Below are 20,457 nucleotides of genomic sequence, written 5' to 3'. Positions count from 1 at the left end.
CTTTGATGGCTGAAGTAGGGAAAGGACATGGATACTGAATATAAACCTGATTTCGTCACACACACACACACACACACACACACACACACACACACACACACACACACACACACACACACACACACACACAAAATGAAGAAAAAATAACCTTGACAAACTCAGTATGATTGAATATAAAGTTTCTTATTGAGAGCTCAAAATCACGCTAAGAATAGGCATAAAATTTATAATTTGACTTATCGAAAGCAGTAATGTGATTGATTTCGTCGAAGAGATAAACTTCCTGCTTCGGGCTTATTCAGATGACTACTAACGACTTAATCTTTATCATTTTCAGTATTGTAATCATACCACCAGACGATTTGATCAGTTGAGGATGTTACGTGATAATAATTGTAGTTATATGCGCGGCGCGCGACTGTGAGGTTATCATTATCATACCCTGGCAACCCACCATTCAAAAGTGCGTCTGATTTCGTGTATGAGACGCAAGTCATTTGTGTATAGTATGTTCGTGTACAATAATATTCGTATATAATATATTCGTGCATAATAATGTGATTCGTGTATAATATGATACGAAATCGGACGCACTTTTGAATGGTAGGTTGCCAGAGTACGATAATGACAAACTCAGAGTCGTGCGCTGCGACTATAGTATTTATTCTCATAAGGACAACTTTACTATTCTATTCCAAACAACTATAGTTTGGGTGTAGTCGAGAGTGAGACAAAAATTTATACATACCGTCTGCCACATAATGACGTTCCTTACGGATCCTTGTGTGTATGTGTGTGTGTGTGTGTGTGTGTGTGATTTAATGAGGATGACCTATTGATTAGCTTTTTTTTTTTTTTTTTTTTTTTGTTGATTTTATCGCAGTACGAGTGAAAAAAAAAATTAGGAGAGACGTTTCTTAAAAAAAAAAAAAATCCATCATAACAACGGGGTTAAGAGAAAAAGTCTGATAAGAATAGTGCATTAAAAAAGAAAAATGTGTAAGGAGTGGCTGGCGAACCAGCCTCTTATTTTGTTTCCCTCATTGTTGCTGTCAGAAAGTGGTTTTATTAAGCAAAGGACGGGTATCTGACAGCGATGGTTAACTGCTCCACTGAAATGACCTATGTAGTACTGAGTTACTTGTGCTACCAAAGATTATTTTAGTTTTATAGAGACGATTTCCAGCTCGAGGAGTCAGGTATAACCCACAGTAACACATTCCACTAATAAGGGTCTGACAAAAGTTAATAAAGTCGACTGCTGGCCGCAAGAATCTAATTTAAATAATATAAAGTCAGGGAAAATACATTAATGGCTTCTAATGTTTGCCATGTATCTTTTAAGTACTATTGCGCCTTCTTAATTTCCATCTTATGCTCATAATTTCAGCATGATCAGATGGAAAGGATGATAATCAGGGTGGGTGGAATCTGTAGTTGCATAGGTGAATGGATGGGTGGAAGAGTAGAGCAGGGGGAATACGTGGGCAAAATGTACTGGTGGATGGAGCAAGCAAGAGGATAGATGGAAAAGATGGATGGTTGCACTGTAAATAGAATGAGGGGTGGAAAAACATATGAGGAAAGGGAAAGTGGATGGTGAGATTCAAAGAATAAGTATTGGCTGAAACGGAGTCAGAGTAGGGAATAGAAGTGTGGCCTTGCTGATGCGCGGATCTTTGTTTCTTTTAGCTGATTCATCGTATTAGAAGTACAAAAATTAAATCGGATTAGGAGAGATGTTTCAAATTAAAAACTAAAAATAGTAGTGAAGGAAGGTTAAGATAAAAAAAAAAAAAAAAAACTGAAAATAGTGCATAAAAAAAAAAAAAAAAGTATTACTTAGCAACTGAAACAACCTGTCATATTTTTTAACTTCATTGCTTTTTATCACAAGAAGATTTTTTTTTTTTTTTTTAAGCAAAGGAAGGGTACTGGGAAGAAATGGTTCATTGCTCTATTCCGATGACGTATTTAGTACCATCTTGTTGTTGCTTCCAGAAGGTTTTGTTCAGTTTTGCTGACTTCTCGAACTGGATTTGTTAGAAATTTTACTTAGCAACTCCTTGACCATTAAAGGTCTGTCCTACTGTAAGCTGAGTAAGGTCAACTGCTGACGAGAAGAATCGAACATACAAAATACATAATCGGACTGAAGAATTAACGACTTTTAAATTTTTTGGTTTGTCTAGTAAGGATCGGAGTTTTTCTTAATTTCCTTATCTTACTCATAATTTCCGCACGATCAGTCTATTTGGATGAGGAACAAAGTGGATGGAATAGGCAACTTGCATAGGTGAGCGGATTGATGAAGTATGAGAATCGTGAAAGCAAGGTGAAAAGGTGGGTTAAACGGATTGGCAGGTCGATCAAGCAGTAGGGTGAATAGAAGTAGATGGCTGCACAGTACAGTAAGTGGATGAATGAATGGGGAGATTGGTGAATCGATGAAGAAAAGGAAGAGTGGAAGGTAGAAATAAAAGCAGAATTAGAAGAGGTGAAACAGAGTCGGAATAGGGAATGGAAGGATAATTAGAAATACAGACGGGTTGATGAAAGGGAAGATGTATGGATATGGATAGTGTGACAGGAAGGTATATGAACAGATGGGTGGATGGATAAAAATATGGATGGCTGCGCAGTTTGGAGGGTGGGGGTGGGCAGATAAGCATCTATGGATTATTGGGTGGGTGGCAATGATGGGTGACACATAACAGTGCATGGGTAGAAGTTGAACGGAACAGATGCCATGACAGAGAGAGGGGGGGGGGGATTTGTAACTTTTTAGGCAATAGTATTATTTAAAAAAAAATAAAACATTTTCTTATTGATGGATTAGAAGTTATAAAAGGTGCTAAAATATTATGATAATTTAATATCCATATATTGACCCCGCCACCTGGATAAACTCCCCATTTATATGTTTATTCAGATGATTAGTAAATGCCTTATCTTTATCATTTCTAGTACCATATTCTACTTACCACTATACTAGACGATCTGATTAGTTGAGTCTTAGTTGCATAAAAATAACTGCGGTTACCATTTATATCTTCTTACGGCAGGGATAACTTTACTATTCTCTTCCAATCAGCTCCAGATGATTTTATCTGAGGGTGTGTCACAAAAGTCTACACATTTCGTCTTCTGCATTTAGGTGTTTCTTGCGGATCTTGTGTGTGTGTGTGTGTGTGTGTGTGTGTGTGTGTGTGTGTGTGTGTGTGTGCTGTACTAAACAATCTTTTCCTGTTTCTCGGATTTTTTTTTTTTTTTTGTTACCGATATATCGTATTATGAAAGAAGGAATTATATAGAATTTGGAGAGACATTTATTCAAAAGAATCTCTCGTAACTAATGGAATAAGGTGAAAAAAAAATGATGTGTATTTTCGGAAAAAAAAAAAAAAAAAGTTATAAGAAGAGGCTACTGAATCAGCTCCTTTTACTAGAACTGGTTTTTCTTCATTGTTGCCATCACAAGATAATTTTATTAAGGAAAGGAGGGGTATCTCACTGAAGGGGTTAACTGCTTCACTCCGATGACGCATTTAGTATTGAGTTATAGCAGCTACCAAAAGGATATATTCAACTGTAAAGAGACTTCGAACTGGAGGAGTAAGTTTTAGCCCTTTGTAACCTCTTTACTACTAATGGTGTGGTGTAAGTTAAATAAAGTTGACTGGTGGCAGCAAGAATCTAACATACAAAATACGTACACGGACTGGCGAAATTGATTAACTGTTATTCTTTTATCTTTTTTTTTTTTTATTCATTGTTTACTTTTTTTACGTGTCCGACTCTGGGCAAAGGCTTCACGGTCTATTTCCTGGGGGGCAGTAACCTATCCCAAGGGCCAGTAGTCCTCCTACACCTCCACATGTCACCACTTCGGCGCTGACACCCACCATCTATATCGAATACATGCTAGGGCTGTTTCATACAGGAGTGGTGTATTGGTATTAGCGGGGGTATTTTTACGACATGTCGGCTGGTCATCTGGTAGATCAGGAAAGTCTGCTTTTTAGGAAATTCAAGTCCTTAAACTGTTCCCTGCCCCAGCCAGGATTCGATCCTGGGTCCATTAGGACTGCATGCCGCCTTTCTACCTATTTAGCCACCTCCTCCCCCTGTGTCTTTTAAGCATTCTAATATTTTCTTACTTCCCTTCTTTTGCTCGTTATTTCGGATGATCATGTGGAAAGGATAATAAACAAGATGGATGGAATCGGCAGCTTTGCACAGGATTATGGATGTGTGGAAGACGAGATTCTTGAGAGCAAGGAGAAATGGTGGATAAAATGGATTGGCAAATGGAAGAGATGGATGGTAGCACTGGAAATGGGTGAAGGGGTGGAGGTGTGGCTGCATAGGTGGGAGAAAAGAAAGAGTGGATGGTGAAATTCAAAGAAGAAATACAGTTGGTTGATACGCAGTCGGCGTAGGGAACTGTAGGATGCACGTATATACAGACGGATAGATGAAGTGACATGTATAAAGTGGTAGCCGAGCATAATGTATATCAACAGATGGGTGGATGGATGAACAAATGGATGACTGTGCAGCTTGGTGTGGGGTGGATAAGCATATATTGACTGTGGATGGGTGGCGAGGAAGGGGGTGGCACGTAACATTGGATAGACAAAAAGATGCCAATGGTGGAGAGAGAATTTGTACTGGGAGATAATTAGTATATTGCAATACAAGTTTTATCTCTTGATCCTTATGCCTCCTCCTCGTAAACCTGGTAAAACTTAAGAGTAGTAAGATTGATATGTATCTTACCTGGTAAGGTATTAAGTACATTCACTGAATGTCCTCCGAGAGTGCCAGAAATATTGATTTGTATCGTATCTGTTATGATAACCGGTACTATTAGGACACATTTCAGTAAGTTCCGTTATTATCGTATGTATTTTACCTCTAATGATAAAGTGTTATTTCCACTACGAGGACGCCCAGCGAGTTATATTTTTCTGACCCGTAGATGTAGACGGTGGGTAGATGGATGAATGGATGCAGTGAAAGGCTTAAGGATAGATTGATATGTAGGTAGATGGGTGGGTGGATAAATACAGTAGATGGATTGATTGATGTTTGGACAGTTTGGTGATTTTGGTGTATGAGTAAAGATGCAGTATATGGATGAATGGATTACAAAGCATGTGGGTGGAATATTCATGTGTGTAAAGATAAAGAAATAGAACATCATTTTTCAACCCTTCTCGGATAGCTAAGATGGACGTACTCACATCGACGCGCCCCCCCCCCCCACCTCCATTCTATTATTGTTACTGTTTGCACAGGTTCATTTGGACGTTAACCTAGGTGAATACAAGCTGAATTAGCCATTCGTCAGTCCTTCATCCCTCTTGTCGGGGGATGCGGGGAGGGGGAGGGGAAGGAATTGAGGGACGTTTGTATATTAACTGGAGTGCAGTCCATCCTGTAATAAGGTTTTTGTATCTCTAAGTTTCTCTCAAATGATCAGAAAAAAAAAAAAAAAAAAAAAAAAGGAAGGTGGCCAGGGAACATACAAAAAAGAAAAACAAAAGTAACGGTTACAAAGAAAAATGTGCTTTGATGGTTGGAGGAGAGAAGGGATATGGGTACTGACTTTGATCAGCGATTCATCACACACACACACACACACACACACACACACACACACACACACACACACACAGACTGACTTGTTAGGGGAATTCTATTTTTCCTTTGCATCCTCGCACCCCCAGTGGAAATTGCTCGCGCCCCCCAGGTTGAGAACCACTGGAAAAGGAGCTGAAAGGAAGAGACAACGAAAATGGTTTGGATACAGGAACGGCTGGAGAGGAACGACACAGTGGTAGATGAGTACAATAGTACAGGAAAAAAGAAAATGGAGATGAAAACAAAGATAAATAAATGAAGTTTTATTCGTCGATAGTCGACGGTGTGAAACGTGTTTGAGCGAGCAAGCTTCCAAATGTTTATATCTTAGCGTCCCTGAGATGTGCGTTGATTCGTTATAGCTTTGATAATTTCTATGGTAACTCAGCCTTGATTCTGAATTTAGAGCTTTTAGGCTATTTATAAGCGAAATCATGGCTAATCTTTAGAATAATCGCGTAATCAACATCTTTCCCCTTTCTACAAGATTTACATTGCCGTGCATTGGTCCGCTGTAGCTTTGAAAGTTTCTGGGATAACAGTTAAGGTGCCCAATTAAGGGCTATTTGTGTTTTTCAGCAATATGGTGGCTAATTTTGAGAATAGTCACATATATAACACTTAAAACATTTTCATAGGTTTCCTGCGATGGAAATAGATCACCGGTAACTTCAAAAGTTTACAAAATAATGTATTTTTGGTGTTTTGTGTGGTATTGGCATCCAAACTCTATTGTATAATTGTGTTTTAGTGTGCAAACAAAGCCAGCGAGCAATAACAGGTAAATGGAAACAGTAGAGAAAATAGAGTGAAATAAATAAATAAATCGTGTGTGTGTGTGTGTGTGTGTGTGTGTAGTACAATAATTTAATCTAGTCCTATTCATTACATAAGAAGCAGTAGTACAGATAACGAGGAAGAGTTTATAATTTAAAAGGGGGTTCTGTGACGTTTACCTCCCGTGTGTGTGTGTGTGTGTGTGTGTGTGTGTGTGTGTGTGTAAATTCACTGGGTTGGCCAGGATTACTTGACGGTCGTCGTGATCTTCAGCATTTTACCCTTCCAAAAGAGAACTGTGACCTTGCACACATGCATACGCCCATCCCTTTGCTCGAGGGAAACAGTAACCAACCGCTTTGTCAGTGAATCTTTGTGTCCTGAACAGGCACGAACCCCCGTCTACCAAATGGCAGGCAAGAGCGTTAAATGCGTGAGAGAGAGAGAGAGAGAGAGAGAGAGAGAGAGAGAGAGAGAGAGAGAGAGAGAGAGAGAGAGAGAGAGACTAGTACTTTATCAGATCAAATTTAAATACAATTATTTTGGACCTGAAATAGCCTCCAATATGACATGTAAGATTTTTTAGAAATACCGGATAAATGACGATTCTCATCTTCCCTTCGTATGGTAAGTGATGCTGTCAGTGTGGGAACGTTTTCATATTATAATTCTTCCCGCCGTTAGATAGCTTTATCAAGAATATAATGGAAAAAGACGTTTTAGAGGTGAAGGAGTTGTCATAATAGATGCTTTCATATTACAGCACATTGCTCTTGATTTCCATGGAGTTTTCTTAGTGGCTTTGGAGATTTGGTTTAATATCTCCAACAGTTATTTATTCTGAGACGGCCTATTGCTGCTCATCCCTCCTGCCGAAGGAGACCGCCTATTGCCGCTCTGAAGGTGCTGCCCCTGAGACGGCCTATTGCCGCTCATCCCTCCTGCCAAAGGAGACAGCCTATTGCTGCTCTGAAGGTGCTGCCCCTGAGACGGCCAATTGCCACTCTTCCCTCCTGCCGAAGGAGACGGCCTACTGCCGTTCTGGAGGTGTTGCCCTCGAGACGGCCAATTGCCGCTCCTCCCTCCTGCCGAAGGAGACGGCCTATTGCCGCTCTGAAGGTGCTGCCCGTAAGACAGCCGATTGCCGCTCCTCCCTCCTGCTGAAAGAGACGGCCTACTGCCGCTCTGAAGGTGCTGCCCCTGAGACGGCCGATTGCCACTCTTCCCTCCTGCCGAAGGAGACGGCCAATTGCCGCTCCAAAGGCACTGCCCCTGAGACGGCCTACTGCCGCTTCCCCCTCCTGCAGAAGAGAACGGTCTACTGCCACTCCCCCCTCCTGCAGAAGAGAACGGCCTACTGTCGCTCGAGAGGTGACCAGAGGCGCGCTGACTCCCCCACGCAGCCACGGCCTATTGCCAGGCCCCACGGCCAAAAGGAGGTGTTGTCATCGCCCCTGCGTGAGACAGGCGCCCGGCTCCCCAGCACCAGAGAGACCCCGCGAGGCCTAACGGCTTCCCCTGGCCTCTGGTCTCTCCGCCTGGCCCTGGAGAAGACTCACCTGACGGGCCCTAGTGCAGGACGGTGGCGCAGCCCCTACCTGACGGCGCCCCTTGATTCTGGGGACCGCAGCCCTCAGTCTCTCCAAGCCCTCCCCAGGGCCCCCGGGCGCGACCTCTCCACGCCCAAGAGACGGCGAAAGACCTCCACCCCCGGCCGAAACCTGAGCCAGAGACTTCTGGACCTGTTTGGCCCCAGTCCTGGGGGCCACACTCCTAAACCTAGCCCAGAGACTACGGGCTCCTGCGCCACGTGCAGCCCTGGACGCGAGAGGACGCCCCTGCCAGCCGTCCCGTGCCCTCTCGGCATGCCCTCCCTTGGCGGTGCCCCTAGTCCGGCAGAATAGACGCTGGCGTGTCTCTCCACCGCCCCCCAACACACGAGTGAATTATGTTAAGTGTGGTATTGCCCCAGAACTAGTGAAGTGAAATTAAGTTAAGTGTGATGTTGCCCTAGAAAACAGGTTACAGTAATACAGTGACTTAATGTATGTCAAATATCGGGGTGAGTGAAATCATGGGCGAATGAATAAGAACGAGTACAGTGAGTGAGTTCTGAGGAATCCGACTCACAAGTGACGCCCTTACAGATAACCAGTAAGGCTCTTCCCCTGAGGAATCCTCTGTAGTGAAAATATACCTATGTCCCTGGTTACTAGAAAACAATAGAGAAGTGAGAATAATATCCTCCCGTAAACACAGTGAATATCCAGTGGCCCTCTACTCCCTCGCTTCCTAAAGAATCTCCTCCCCACAGCTAACGTAACGTAAACAAGAGATAGAATCAAATGTCAAAACTCCTTTGCTATCAGGTGATACTAAGAGTGAATTAATAATACTTACCCTTTCCCAATATTACCATACCTCTGACCTGGCCCGTCACAAGTCCTTCCCCCCCCCCCCCGTGTGAACTCCCTCTTCCCGCGCTCCCATGCGCGCCCGTGTTCCCTGTACACCTGTTCACTAGACTTTCTGTATTGGCAACAGTATTAGTTAAGCCAGTATCCTGCGAGATACTAATATCCTAGTTAAGGTTTTATTTCTGTGTCATATATTGTGTTGTAATATCTGCTGCTTTTGTCCTGTGTCTGACTGTGGTAATACACGTGTAAAAGGTTATTGCCTGAAGTTTTTGTGTCCTGCCTCTCTTTCATTGCACTAAGCTCCGGTCTCGAAACAGGACCCCGCTACACGTTAGGTGTTTTAGGACCGAGGAGTCGGGCCTTTTTCACCGAGCATTACATTTTTCATAAAAAGCGGAGGTTTTAGCCCTCCCCCCCCAAAAAAAAAAAAAAAAAATCGAAAATCTGCCGGGATTAGGGGAGGTCATTGGTGAAAAATCTACCTGGACATGGTGGGTTAATCCATGCATGTGTGTGTGTGTGTGTGTGTGTGTGTGTGTGTGTGTGTGTGTGTGTGTGTGTGTGTGTGTGTGTGGTTATCCAAAAGAGGAATGGGTCATATTGCCTCATGTTCATTCTTCTCTTCATGGCCACTTTATATCCTGCTCATCCCACTGATTTCCCCATTTTCTTCCCTGACCCACGGTTTCTTCTCCTGTTTTTCTTCAGTTTCCCTAGCTTTTCGTCATTTTTTCCTGGTGCCTGTTATTTTTCCCTTAATTTCCCTGACATTCACCATTTCTCCCTAATAACTTCCTTTACTTCCTTGACATTCACCATTTCTCCCCTATGTTTTATTTCCTTAGTGTCACTAGTTTCTCCCATAATATCCTCATTTCTTCCTCTAAATTCCCTAATCGTCTTTACTTCCCCTCTGATTTCTCTGGCACTTATAACCTCTCTTTTTATATCCCCAGCAGAGACAATTTTTCCCTTCGCTTTCCTTCACCGTGTCCCCATTTTCTCCCTAATTTCCGTATTTGGCTTCCTACTTTCCTCATCATTCACCAGTTCTCCCGAAAGTTTACTAAGCTTACCATCTCCCTGCAGGTCAAGTCACACAGGAGCAATGTGAAACAAAAGGCTGTGTGTGGATGCCTACGGTTGGAAAAGGGCCATCTTGTTTCTTCCCTCCTCCCTCTCTACACGGATACTCCATTCTCTCTCCCCTCACCCCTGAGAGAGCTTCCTCCTCCCCCGGCCTGTCTTCCCTCACCCTCAAGCTGAAGGAGACGTCTGCCAAGGTGGTGGAGGGGATGAAGGAGACGCTGGTGGTGGATATGATGGAGTATGGAGACGAGTTCTTCAGGATTAAGGTAAGGTTGGAGGGATAGCTGTAGGGGATGGAGTGGATATAGGACTGAGGAGGATGAATGAGCAGATAAATAGTCTAATTTTGCGCTGAAGATGAATGGACAAATTATGGATGGATTGACAGATAGATAAAGTTGATCCAGGGCTTAGGTTGGATGGACAAGTGTGTTCCGTTGAATGTGAATAGGTGAATAAATTAACACATGCATGGATGGGTGTGTTGCTGGATGGATGAAAGGACTGGTAAAGCGGAGGCACAACTGTGGTCGTAGTGATCTATGAAAGGTTGGTTGGATGGATGGATGGATGGATGGGTGAATTAACTGAGTGGAGGGCTAGACATATGGATGGATGTGAAGTTAAGTAGACAGATGGATGGACAGAAGGATGGATGGATGGGTGAATTTAAGGTTGATGGTGGAGAGCAAGCATAGATTGCATGGGAATGGATGGATGCATAGATGGATAAAATGGGTGTTGAGTTGAGGGTACACTTCAGTGGATGGATGGATGGATAAGTAAATGTACGGTATGGGATGAAGTGTAAATATGGACTGAGAGGGGATTTAGGGATGAGCGTCAATGAATGAAAGGAAAAACTATGGAAGTGTTAAAATATACTTCTCGTGATGGGTGGTGGGGTTTTTAGTAGGGTTGGATGCAAAGAGGATGGAGTTTTCATGATGTATGGAGAGCCAGTGCTGTTGGAGAGAGAGTATGGCTGAAAGAAAGGGAACCTTTTCAAGATAAAGGTGGAGAAATGAATAGAAGGAAACTGTAGATGGAAGAAGAAATGAGTAATTCAGGACAATCTGATGAATTTATAGGTGACGGTACACTGTAAGCATTGATGGATGAATGGATAGATTAGTGGCAGGAAGGAGTGAAAAAGGCAGGAAAAGGAGTTGAAATGAAGGGGGAACGAAAGGAATATAGGATGGCAAAGAATGGAGTGTAAACAATAAGGGCAGAACAAAAAGAAAGGTGAAATAACGCGGAGTTTCAAATGAAGGAAAAAAGAAGAAGAAAAAGAAATGAATATAAAAGGAATCAATATTTTTTCTTGAAATGAGGAGGCGAGCTATAAAATCATAATTTATTGAAGAAAAGAAAAAATGGTTGGCCATCGGAGGGAATAAAAACAAGGATGACAAATGATAAATTTATGGAGAGAAACAGGGTGAAACAAAATTTATTATAAATGAAAGAAACCGATCGTGGGGGATACAGTTGAGAGTAATTACTTAACTTTTGAAAACTGGATCCATAAGGGGTGAATATAATTAAGATAGGAAACAAAGCTAGTGTAATATCACATCTGTATGCGATGCTTACCGTTTTAAGAGTAACATTCCAAGTGCATTTGTACATCAGTCATCAGTTAGGTACATTTTATATCCAGGTCACTCTTTTATTTTTGCCGTTGTGTATCACGAGTTACTTTGCTCTTTGTTCGTGGCTCATCACCTAAAAAAGTTACTTGATGACTAATGTACAATGAGTAGTTAAAAGGAAATTTGCTAGTATCTTACATACATAAATAGTTTGTAATAATAGTCTATTTACTGGAGGTGGAAGGGACTACTATTATTAAATGCGCAGTCACTGTCAATGGTCTGTTTCCACACCTGTTTTTTCAAAGCAATGAAAAAAGATCCCAGCCTGCTTTAATAACTGTCACCGTTTCAAGAAAGTGGATGAATGTCAAATTTTAGTGGTGTATCAGTTTCGAAGCAGTAAAAAAGAACTACTTTTTACAAAAGCACTGTCGGGGTCAACAGTTCCTCAACCTAATGAGTCAGAGGACGCCTTTGTCTTATTCTTGCTGTCACCTGGCGATTTTATTCAGATTAGGATACTCACTTTGAACTAGAGTTTTTAGATATCTCCTTAATAAATCCCATTACTTACGAGGCCCTTCTTGAGCTGTGTAAAATCAGCTGTTAGTAAAAATATTAAACTAAAAGGGACGACACGTGGAATCAGTGGGTTAACACTGTCTCAAAACTGTGTTAAAATCTTGTGAGATAATACCATATTATTCAGTGGTAATTAGGTAGGTTGCAGTCTTGCTTCAGTAGACCCTAGACATGTAAAGGACCTGTTGTTGTCCGTTACTGTACATAAATCACTGTACAAGGGAAGGGGAGATTCGAGGCTTTGTGCACTTGGCCTTTGGAACTCTTAAAGCAAAACTCAAATTTGATAAACCTTTACAGATTAATTGAGCAATATATTACTCAGTTTTGATGCAGTTCTGAAGGGATGTAAAACAGCTAATTGACCTGGACTGTACGCAGGTGAGGGTTCCAGGGGAGGAACGGTTCGAAGCTCCCGTACCACTGAACCTGCCGTCACCCACAAAGCCTACCAGCCCAGCCTACAATGTCACCTTCGAGGATGATGAAGGCAACTTTGCAATCGTCGTTCGGCGAGTGGTTACAAATAAAGTGATGTAAGTTGTTTACACTACGATGACTTCTTTTTTGTCTCGTTCTTGCTACTTTTAGACGATTTTATTCATCTTAGGAAATACAGACTAAACTAAAAGGGTGAAATGTAGCCATAACTACCCCTTCATTACTCGAACGCATTCCGTAAATTGAATTACATCTAAGGTAGACGTGGTTCAGATGAAATATATGTCATCTGATTCGACACGCCTAATTATTGGGGGACGCAAGAGGAACTCCTTAAGGGGTCCTTTGGATTTTCTCCGGAAATTTGGGATGGTCAGTGGGATGGCCAGGCATGATTCAGGGATGTCTAGTACTTTATTACCCCTCAGACTCCTCTGGCTAAGCCTCTGTCGACCGGTTAAACACAGGTGATGACTGATTTTCTCTCTCTCTCTCTCTCTCTCTCTCTCTCTCTCTCTCCTTTATGTTAGGTTCACGCCATGTTTCTAGTTTTCAGAAAAGTAGTTTTTTTTTTTTTTTTTTCAAAACTGGATTACTTGCACTTTGATATTAATTAAATTATTTCACCTCCAGACTAAGCATGCATAGTAATAGTCACACACACAAACAATAAATATTCATTTCATCCGTGTTAATCCCTCAATCGTCTCACAGCATTGACATATCACTTATTCTTGCCACCTTGAGACGAGTTTACCCACCTTTTGAAAGAACTTTTACGATAAAGGTTATGAAGTCGAGAACTGCCATTCTAGTTTGAAAAGTCACTTCTAATTAAAGTGAAATAGTTTGAAAATAGCAAGAATACAATGCTAAGCGATCGTCGTAATAAATGACATTGCATCATACATGACTGTCAGTTTCTTATATACACTATTTCACATCCTTGTTCTACACTCATTCAGGAGAATTCACTTTTTCATATACAGGTAAGTAAAAACTTCATTTCACCATAATCCACTTTTAATTTTGGTCCTGAAACCTTTCAACCTGTGACGTCCTTTTACTTAATTCTTAACACCGCTAGACTGCTTCATTTAGCCTATGAGAAATTTCTGTTGCTGGAGGAATTAGATGCAACATTCACTCATTTTCTTCGCTACTGAGGAGTTCTCAATGGAAGAATGAAATTGTCCTTCAATAACAAAAATATACTACGACAGGCGTCATCATGGTTAAAATATTAATCTAATCCAGCACCGTCAGTTACTATTACCTCCTTCATTAAAGTTGGAGGTTATCTTTTCACTCCTGTTTATTTGTTTGTTTGTCCACAAGATATCTTAAAAAGGTATTGACGGATTTCAGTGAAACCTTGTGGATGTGTGAGTAACGAACTGCCCAAGGAAGACTCGATTAAATTTTGATGATCTGAGTTCGAGTCTCGGTGCAGGACTATTTTTTAGTTGTTTCTCCAAGAGATTTGTAAATAAGTTGTTCATGGACTTCTGTGAAGTTTCGTGAATATGTGGGTCATGAACCAGGGAAAAGTTGCTGAAGTTTGGTGGTGATCTGAGTTATCTGGTGTAGGTGTTGGCGAAGGTATGCGCTCTCCGATTGCGCTCAACTTACTCATTGATTTATTTCACGTCCAGATTCGACACCCGCATTGGTGGATTCACTTATGCGGATCAGCTGCTACAGGTGAGCACTAGGCTACCTGGAGGCTACCTGTATGGGCTAGGAGAGGCCCACCACGCCTCCCTTGTGCACGACCTCCAGTACGTCACATGGCCAATGTTCGCTCGGGACCAGGCGCCTGGTGAGGTCAGTGGATGGATGGGGCAGATAAATAGACAGACAGACAGACAGACAGATAAATAAGTAGACAGATAGATGGATTGATAGACAGATAAATGGTTAGAAAGAGAGAGAGGTAGATGGATAGATCAATAGACAGGCAGACTGACTGACTAACAGGTAGAAGGACAGGAAAATGTTTAAATGAACTGATAGAAGGGCTGACGGAAGGATGGGAGTATGTGGGAAGTATAGATACTAGGTGGCTTGGTGGCTCATAACAAAGTTATTTGCTTGGACAGAAGTAATTATATTAAAGAAGAAGGAACGAAGTGCAGAAGGATAACTTAACTGACGGAAGAATGGATGCATGGAACAATGAAGTGATCAAAAGACTGATGAATGGGGAAAACAAAGAAAAGGAGATATACTGTTGGGATGGAAGACCGAAAGGACTGGCGGATGGATATAGAACGGATACGTGAACTTGCGGATAAAATGATGGGATGCATAGATAAAAGCCTCATCCTACTGCCTTCACCTTCCTCGCTCCGTATATCTTCCGTACCTTCCCATACTTCCTCAGTCTCATTCCCCAATCCAACCCTGTCTGTACCTCTCACACCCCACTCAACTTTCACCTGTCCCTTCCCCACACTCACTCCACTTCCCTCTCTACCTCTCACACCCCATTTCACTTACCCCTATCCCTCCTCCACACCCACTCCACCTCCCTCTCTTCATCTTCATATCTCACTTCAGACTATCTCCCACACCCACTTCACTTCCCCCGGCCCTGTCTCTAAATTAATAATCTGTCTCCTAATATATCCCTCCGCCTCCTGCTACTACCTGTCTAACTCTCTGTCCCTTCCAAGTATCCCCCATCTATCCGTTATTTCTGTCTGCTCCCCAGCCTGGCCAGAACCTATACGGCGTGCACCCCATGTATCAGGTGATGGAGGAGGGAGGCTACTCTCACGCTGTACTCTGGCTCAACAGCAACGCCATGGGTGAGACCAAGTACTCAGTTACTCGCTTATTATGTCAAGGTCACTTCATCTGTCTTGGCTTTTCTGTTTTACTCCAGTAGTCTCCATTATCAGCCTTGCTTCACTAGTTTTTACTTTTTCTTACGCCATTGCAGTTTTCAACCTGTCTTGCTTCATCAGTCATACTCCTCCTAGCCTGTCCTGCTCCACCATTCCTGCCCTTTCTTACACAATCACTTTTTTCTATCAGTCTTACTCCACCAATCTTAGTCTTGCTAATCCGACTTTAGGGTGATATGTATTCATCGAGGGTACACTGAAAACCTAACTTTGGTACGCAAACACTCATAATATATAAGATTTGCAATGGGTTTTGTACATAATTCGGAACTGCGAAGTAAAATTTTGCATATTCCTTATAAATTTCACACGCTTTTCGAAAGATCTGATTGGGTAACTTACAAGATATCATGGCTGTAACGTCACATCCCGCCTTCAGTTACGTAATGAGGCTTGAATGACCAGTGAGAACCATTTAATTGGTCTGTCAGATACACCAGTGACCCGTTCTTCTCACAGCTACAGTAAAACGAGGCTGAAAGTCTCTCTGATGGAAATGATAATTGAGAAACGTCAATCCACCACATTTTTATTTATAGGGTTTATTAACGGTTCTTATATAGACCATTGTTGTTACTGTTAACCTAGACTGAAAAACAGCGGTTTTGCAAAGGATTTACGATGAGTTTATATTACGGATTTGGGCTTTGTGTAAGTTTTAGAACTCAATTCTTCTGAATTCTCTACATTCAGGCTTCGGCTTTGCCGTCATTCTCTGACTAAATATATCGACACTGTTTACTTATTCCCTAATTCTACTGACTATCAAAAATTCTTCGACTATCTTATTTCTACGATGGAACACATTCTATCCATTTCTCCTTTCTCTGAAATATCCATTCTAGGAGATTTCAATGTTCACCACCACCTTTGGCTCTCCTCTAATTTCACTGATCCACCTGATGAACAAGCCTACACCTTTTCTGTCCTTAATGACCTACTGTAGAGCAGCTTGTACAGCACCCTGCCTGTATCCCTGACCGCCTTGGAGAGAGCTCCAACATACTTTACCTCTTCCTTACAACTAATCCTTCTGCTTATACTGTTAATCTTTTCTCTCCGTTGGGCTCCTCCGATCACAACCTTATCACCTTATCCTGTCCTATCGCACCGGTACGGCCTGTGGACCCTCCAAAGACCCTCTAATGAAACGTCATCTGTGGCACTTTGAAGCTGCGGATAGGGAGGCCCTCAGGCAGTACTTCTTTGGTTTTTCCATGGAATGATTATTGCTTCCATGGCTGGGAGCCATCTGAGTGTGCCTTGCGCATGACAGATGTTATTCTCTCGGGCATGGAAGCATACATTCATTTCTCATATCCTTTGACTAATGCAAGAAAGCCTTGGTTTACTCACACATGTCCTAATGCTGTCCGCAACAAGGAGAGGGCCTATAAAAGGTACTGGAGCCAACCCACCCCTTAATCACATCTTTTATACGTTTCTGCCCGGAATCATGCTAAGTCTGTTCTTCGCTCTGTTAAAAATAATTTCATCAGTACTAAAATAATACTCTCAACTCTCCAACTCGAATTCTTCACACTTCTTCTGGCACCTTGCCAAAAAACCTTTCTAACAACTTTACCTCATCATCCTTCCCTCCTCTTTTCTACTCTGATGGCTCTGTAGCTATTTCTTCTACCGATAAAGCAGATTTCTTCACTCAGACATTCTCCTCCAATTCCACCTTAGACGATTCCGGTGCTGTTCCTCCATTACTTCCCCCCTCTGACTTCCTCATGGCTGACATTAAAATTTCTTCAGCTGATGTATTTTCTGCCATCACAGGCCTCAATACTAACAAGGCAAATGGTCCTCATGGAGTCCCTCCTGTTGTTCTCAAGAACTGTGCTTCTGTGCATACACCTTGCCTAGGCAAACTCTTTCGTCTTAGTCTATCAACTTGTACCTTTCCTTCTTGCTGAAAGTTTGCTCTCATTCAGCCAGTCCAAAAGAAGGGTGACCATTCCCAACCCTCTAACTATTGTCCAATTGTATCCTGTATCTCAAAAGTTTTCAAGTCAATTCTTAATAGAAAAATGTTAAAGCCTCATTCCTATCACAACCTTCTTTCTGATCGTCAGTATGGGTTCCGTCAGGGACGCTCCACTGGCGATCTTCTCACCTATCTTTCAGACTCCTGGTCATCCTCCTTTCGGGACTTTGGCGAAAGCTTTGCCATTGCACTTGACATCTCAAAGGCTTTCGATCAAGTCTGGTATAAATCTTTAATTTCCAAGCTGCTGTCTTGCGGTTTCTATCCTTCTATCTGTGCCTTCATCTATAGTTTCCTTTCTGGTCGTTCTATAGCCGCTATTGTAGACGGCCATCGTTCTTCTCCTAGATCTATCAACAGTGGTGTTCCTCAGGGCTCTGTCCTATCATCAAATCTCTTCCCTTTATTCATCAGTGATCATCTAAGCTGTACATCTAACCCTATCCACTCATGCGTTGATGATTCCACCCTTCACCTTTCCATTCGGTTCCTGCAGCATCCATCTCAGGAGTTACTTCTACAAACAAGGGATGAGGCTATGGCACACCTAATGTCTGACTTGGCTCGTATCTCTGACTTTGGTAAAAATAATCTTGTTGTTTTTAATGCATCGAAGACTCATTTTTTACACCTATGAACCCAACAAAATCTTCCACAGGTGTACCCACTAATGATTAATAATATTCAGCTTAATCCTGCATCATCCTTGAACTTGCTTGGGGTTTCATTTACTCGGGACTTATCTTGGAAAGATCATATTACATCTCTTGTAAAATCTGCTTCCAGGAGATTAGGTGTGCTAAGCCGATTCCGTTCCTTCTTCACTCCTGCACAATTGTTGACTCTATACAGGGGTTTTATCCGCCCCTGTAGAGTACAACTCTCATGTGTGGGGAGGTTCCCCACATACAGCTCTTCTCAATAGGGTAGAATCAAAGGCTTTTCTCTCATTAACTCTCCTCCTCTTACTGACTCCCAACAACCTCTGTCTCTTCGCCGCACTGTTGCATCTTTACCTCTTTTCTATGGTTACTTCAATGGTCACTGCTCCTCTGAACTGTCCGCATGCATTCCCCCACCTCTTGGACGGGCACGTAGCAACCGTTTAGCAGCAAACTCTCATCCCTTTTCTGTCCAACTCTCTAATGCAAGAGTTAATCGTTGCTCCCAGTCCTTCATTTATGCAACAGGTCAACTCTGGAACTGTTTGTCTCTGTCTGAATATCCGGCTTCCTATGATCTCCAGTCTTTCAAACGCAGTGTGTCCAGGTATCTCGAAATGAACGGATCTTGAATTTGGCTCTCTCTTGTACTTTGTTTTTCTTTTGGAAGTAACAGTTATCGCGGGCTCGTGGCCTTTAGTTCCTTCTTTGAAAAAAAAAAAAAAGGCACCCAACTATATACGGTTGGCATAAAAGGGTACGCGATTCCTAAAGCATTAGGAACCACTGTTAGAACCCAATATCCTACAACTGCTGTGTGTCCAGCGGCATCCAGACATAGGAAATGAAAACTAAAAAGTTGGAAAAGCCAGAATCAAGAGGCAAAAGACGTCCGCCGTGAATATAGAAACGTGGGACTGGACACTGCTTTCAGAGTACTTTCGCTTGAAGAACCTAATCCCTTTTCTTTCATCTCAAACATTTCTCAGCAGTAATATGTTTAACATGGCTAAAACTGGTTCCAGTTCGTTCAAACAGCTAAAATTCGAGTAATCTCGGGCATTAAAGTCTATTGCTCCATCCAGTGTTATAATTTTAACGTGTTTGATATGGCTCAGCTCGCATGAGTTACCTCGACTAGGCTCGAATAGAATCGTCTTGGCCTCTGCCTATAAGTAAAGTGTCACTGTTGGGTCAGGTCTTTGCTATAAAACAAAAGTACTGCTTAGCTAATCCCATGTGTAAGAGATATGGAAATTTTGACCAGTTTATGATGCCGAATCTGTCATGCATAGCATCCTAACTCAATTGCCTATAATTTTACTCGGATAGGCTTGGACAAGAGAGAGGGAAAATTAAACACAAAAGTAGGGGGAGTATCAAAGCGGCCAAACAAGAACTGCCCTTCTGAACCCCTCCACCCCTTTCTCTGTCTGTCTGTCTGTCTGTCTGTCTGTCTGTCTCTGTCTCTCTCTCTCTCTCTCTCTCTCTCTCTCTCTCTCTCTCTCCCAATTCTCTGGCTTTTCCTTCTCTCAGTGCCTCGAGGTCCGTGTTTATCAGGTATCTTGACCAGGCGCAGGGTAAACTTTGTCGCATTTAACTATAATCAGAAATTGTTATGCTCTTATTAGCATATTTTCACTGTAATATTAATTTTAGTTTAGTTGTGCGGTATGCGGTAGCTGAATGAAGACAAAAATAATAAAAAACAATCTACTGCACAGACGTAAGAAAATTCCAAAGTATTACAGTAAATTGGCTTCCCATTCCCTGACTCCACGAATGCCTCCTCCTTTATTTCCCAATCCTGCTTCCCTCACACATTCTCTTTCACATTACTTCCTCTATCCCTCTTTCTCACTAACCCTCACCTCCTGTCAGTGATCTGATACTCCTTCACTCACTCCTTAAATCCCTCTGACTCCCCTCGCCATCCTCTCAACCATTTTTGCTTCCCTCTATCACTCCCTCTCACTCACATTATTACCATCACATCCTCATTGCCTTCCTTTTCATTACTCCTTCCCACCTTCTCCCTCCCTCATTCTCTTATTGCTCACTTCCCCTTCGTTTAGTCTCTCTTTCCCACTCCATTTGTCAATCTCTCACTCCCTCTAACTCTTTTTCCCCATTTCATTCGCTCCCCATTTCATTTCCTCTATCACCCCCCCCTACCACAGTCTCTCTCCCTCTCACTCTCTCTTTCGATCTCATTTTACCTCACTTTCACTCCCGGCTTCCACAGTCTCTCTCACTCCCTTCCCTGATGATTTTTATCTCACTTCATCTCTCCCTTTAACTCTCACAGTTCTTTTTAATATTTTTTCC

The 20,457-nt window shown here is 42.2% G+C and overlaps 1 protein-coding gene across 1 annotated transcript in view; it reads left to right on the top strand.

Moving 5' to 3' along the window:
- Positions 1–9,436: 9,436 nt before the first annotated feature.
- LOC145401975 (maltase-glucoamylase-like) overlaps positions 9,437–20,457 on the top strand; it is a 261,779-nt gene continuing 250,758 nt past the window's right edge. The window contains exons 1-5 of the mRNA XM_080274078.1: positions 9,437–9,440; positions 9,936–10,201; positions 12,500–12,654; positions 14,215–14,386; positions 15,276–15,372. Coding sequence (XP_080130204.1) covers positions 9,437–9,440; positions 9,936–10,201; positions 12,500–12,654; positions 14,215–14,386; positions 15,276–15,372 — 694 coding nt within the window. The remainder of the gene's footprint in view (positions 9,441–9,935; positions 10,202–12,499; positions 12,655–14,214; positions 14,387–15,275; positions 15,373–20,457) is intronic.

Source organism: Coenobita brevimanus, chromosome 57, assembly GCF_032717465.1.
Source record: "Coenobita brevimanus isolate Jiangsu-jjx chromosome 57, ASM3271746v2, whole genome shotgun sequence".
In the NCBI taxonomy this organism is placed as follows: Eukaryota; Metazoa; Arthropoda; class Malacostraca; order Decapoda; family Coenobitidae; genus Coenobita; species Coenobita brevimanus.
This window is presented reverse-complemented; position numbering and strand designations above follow the sequence as displayed.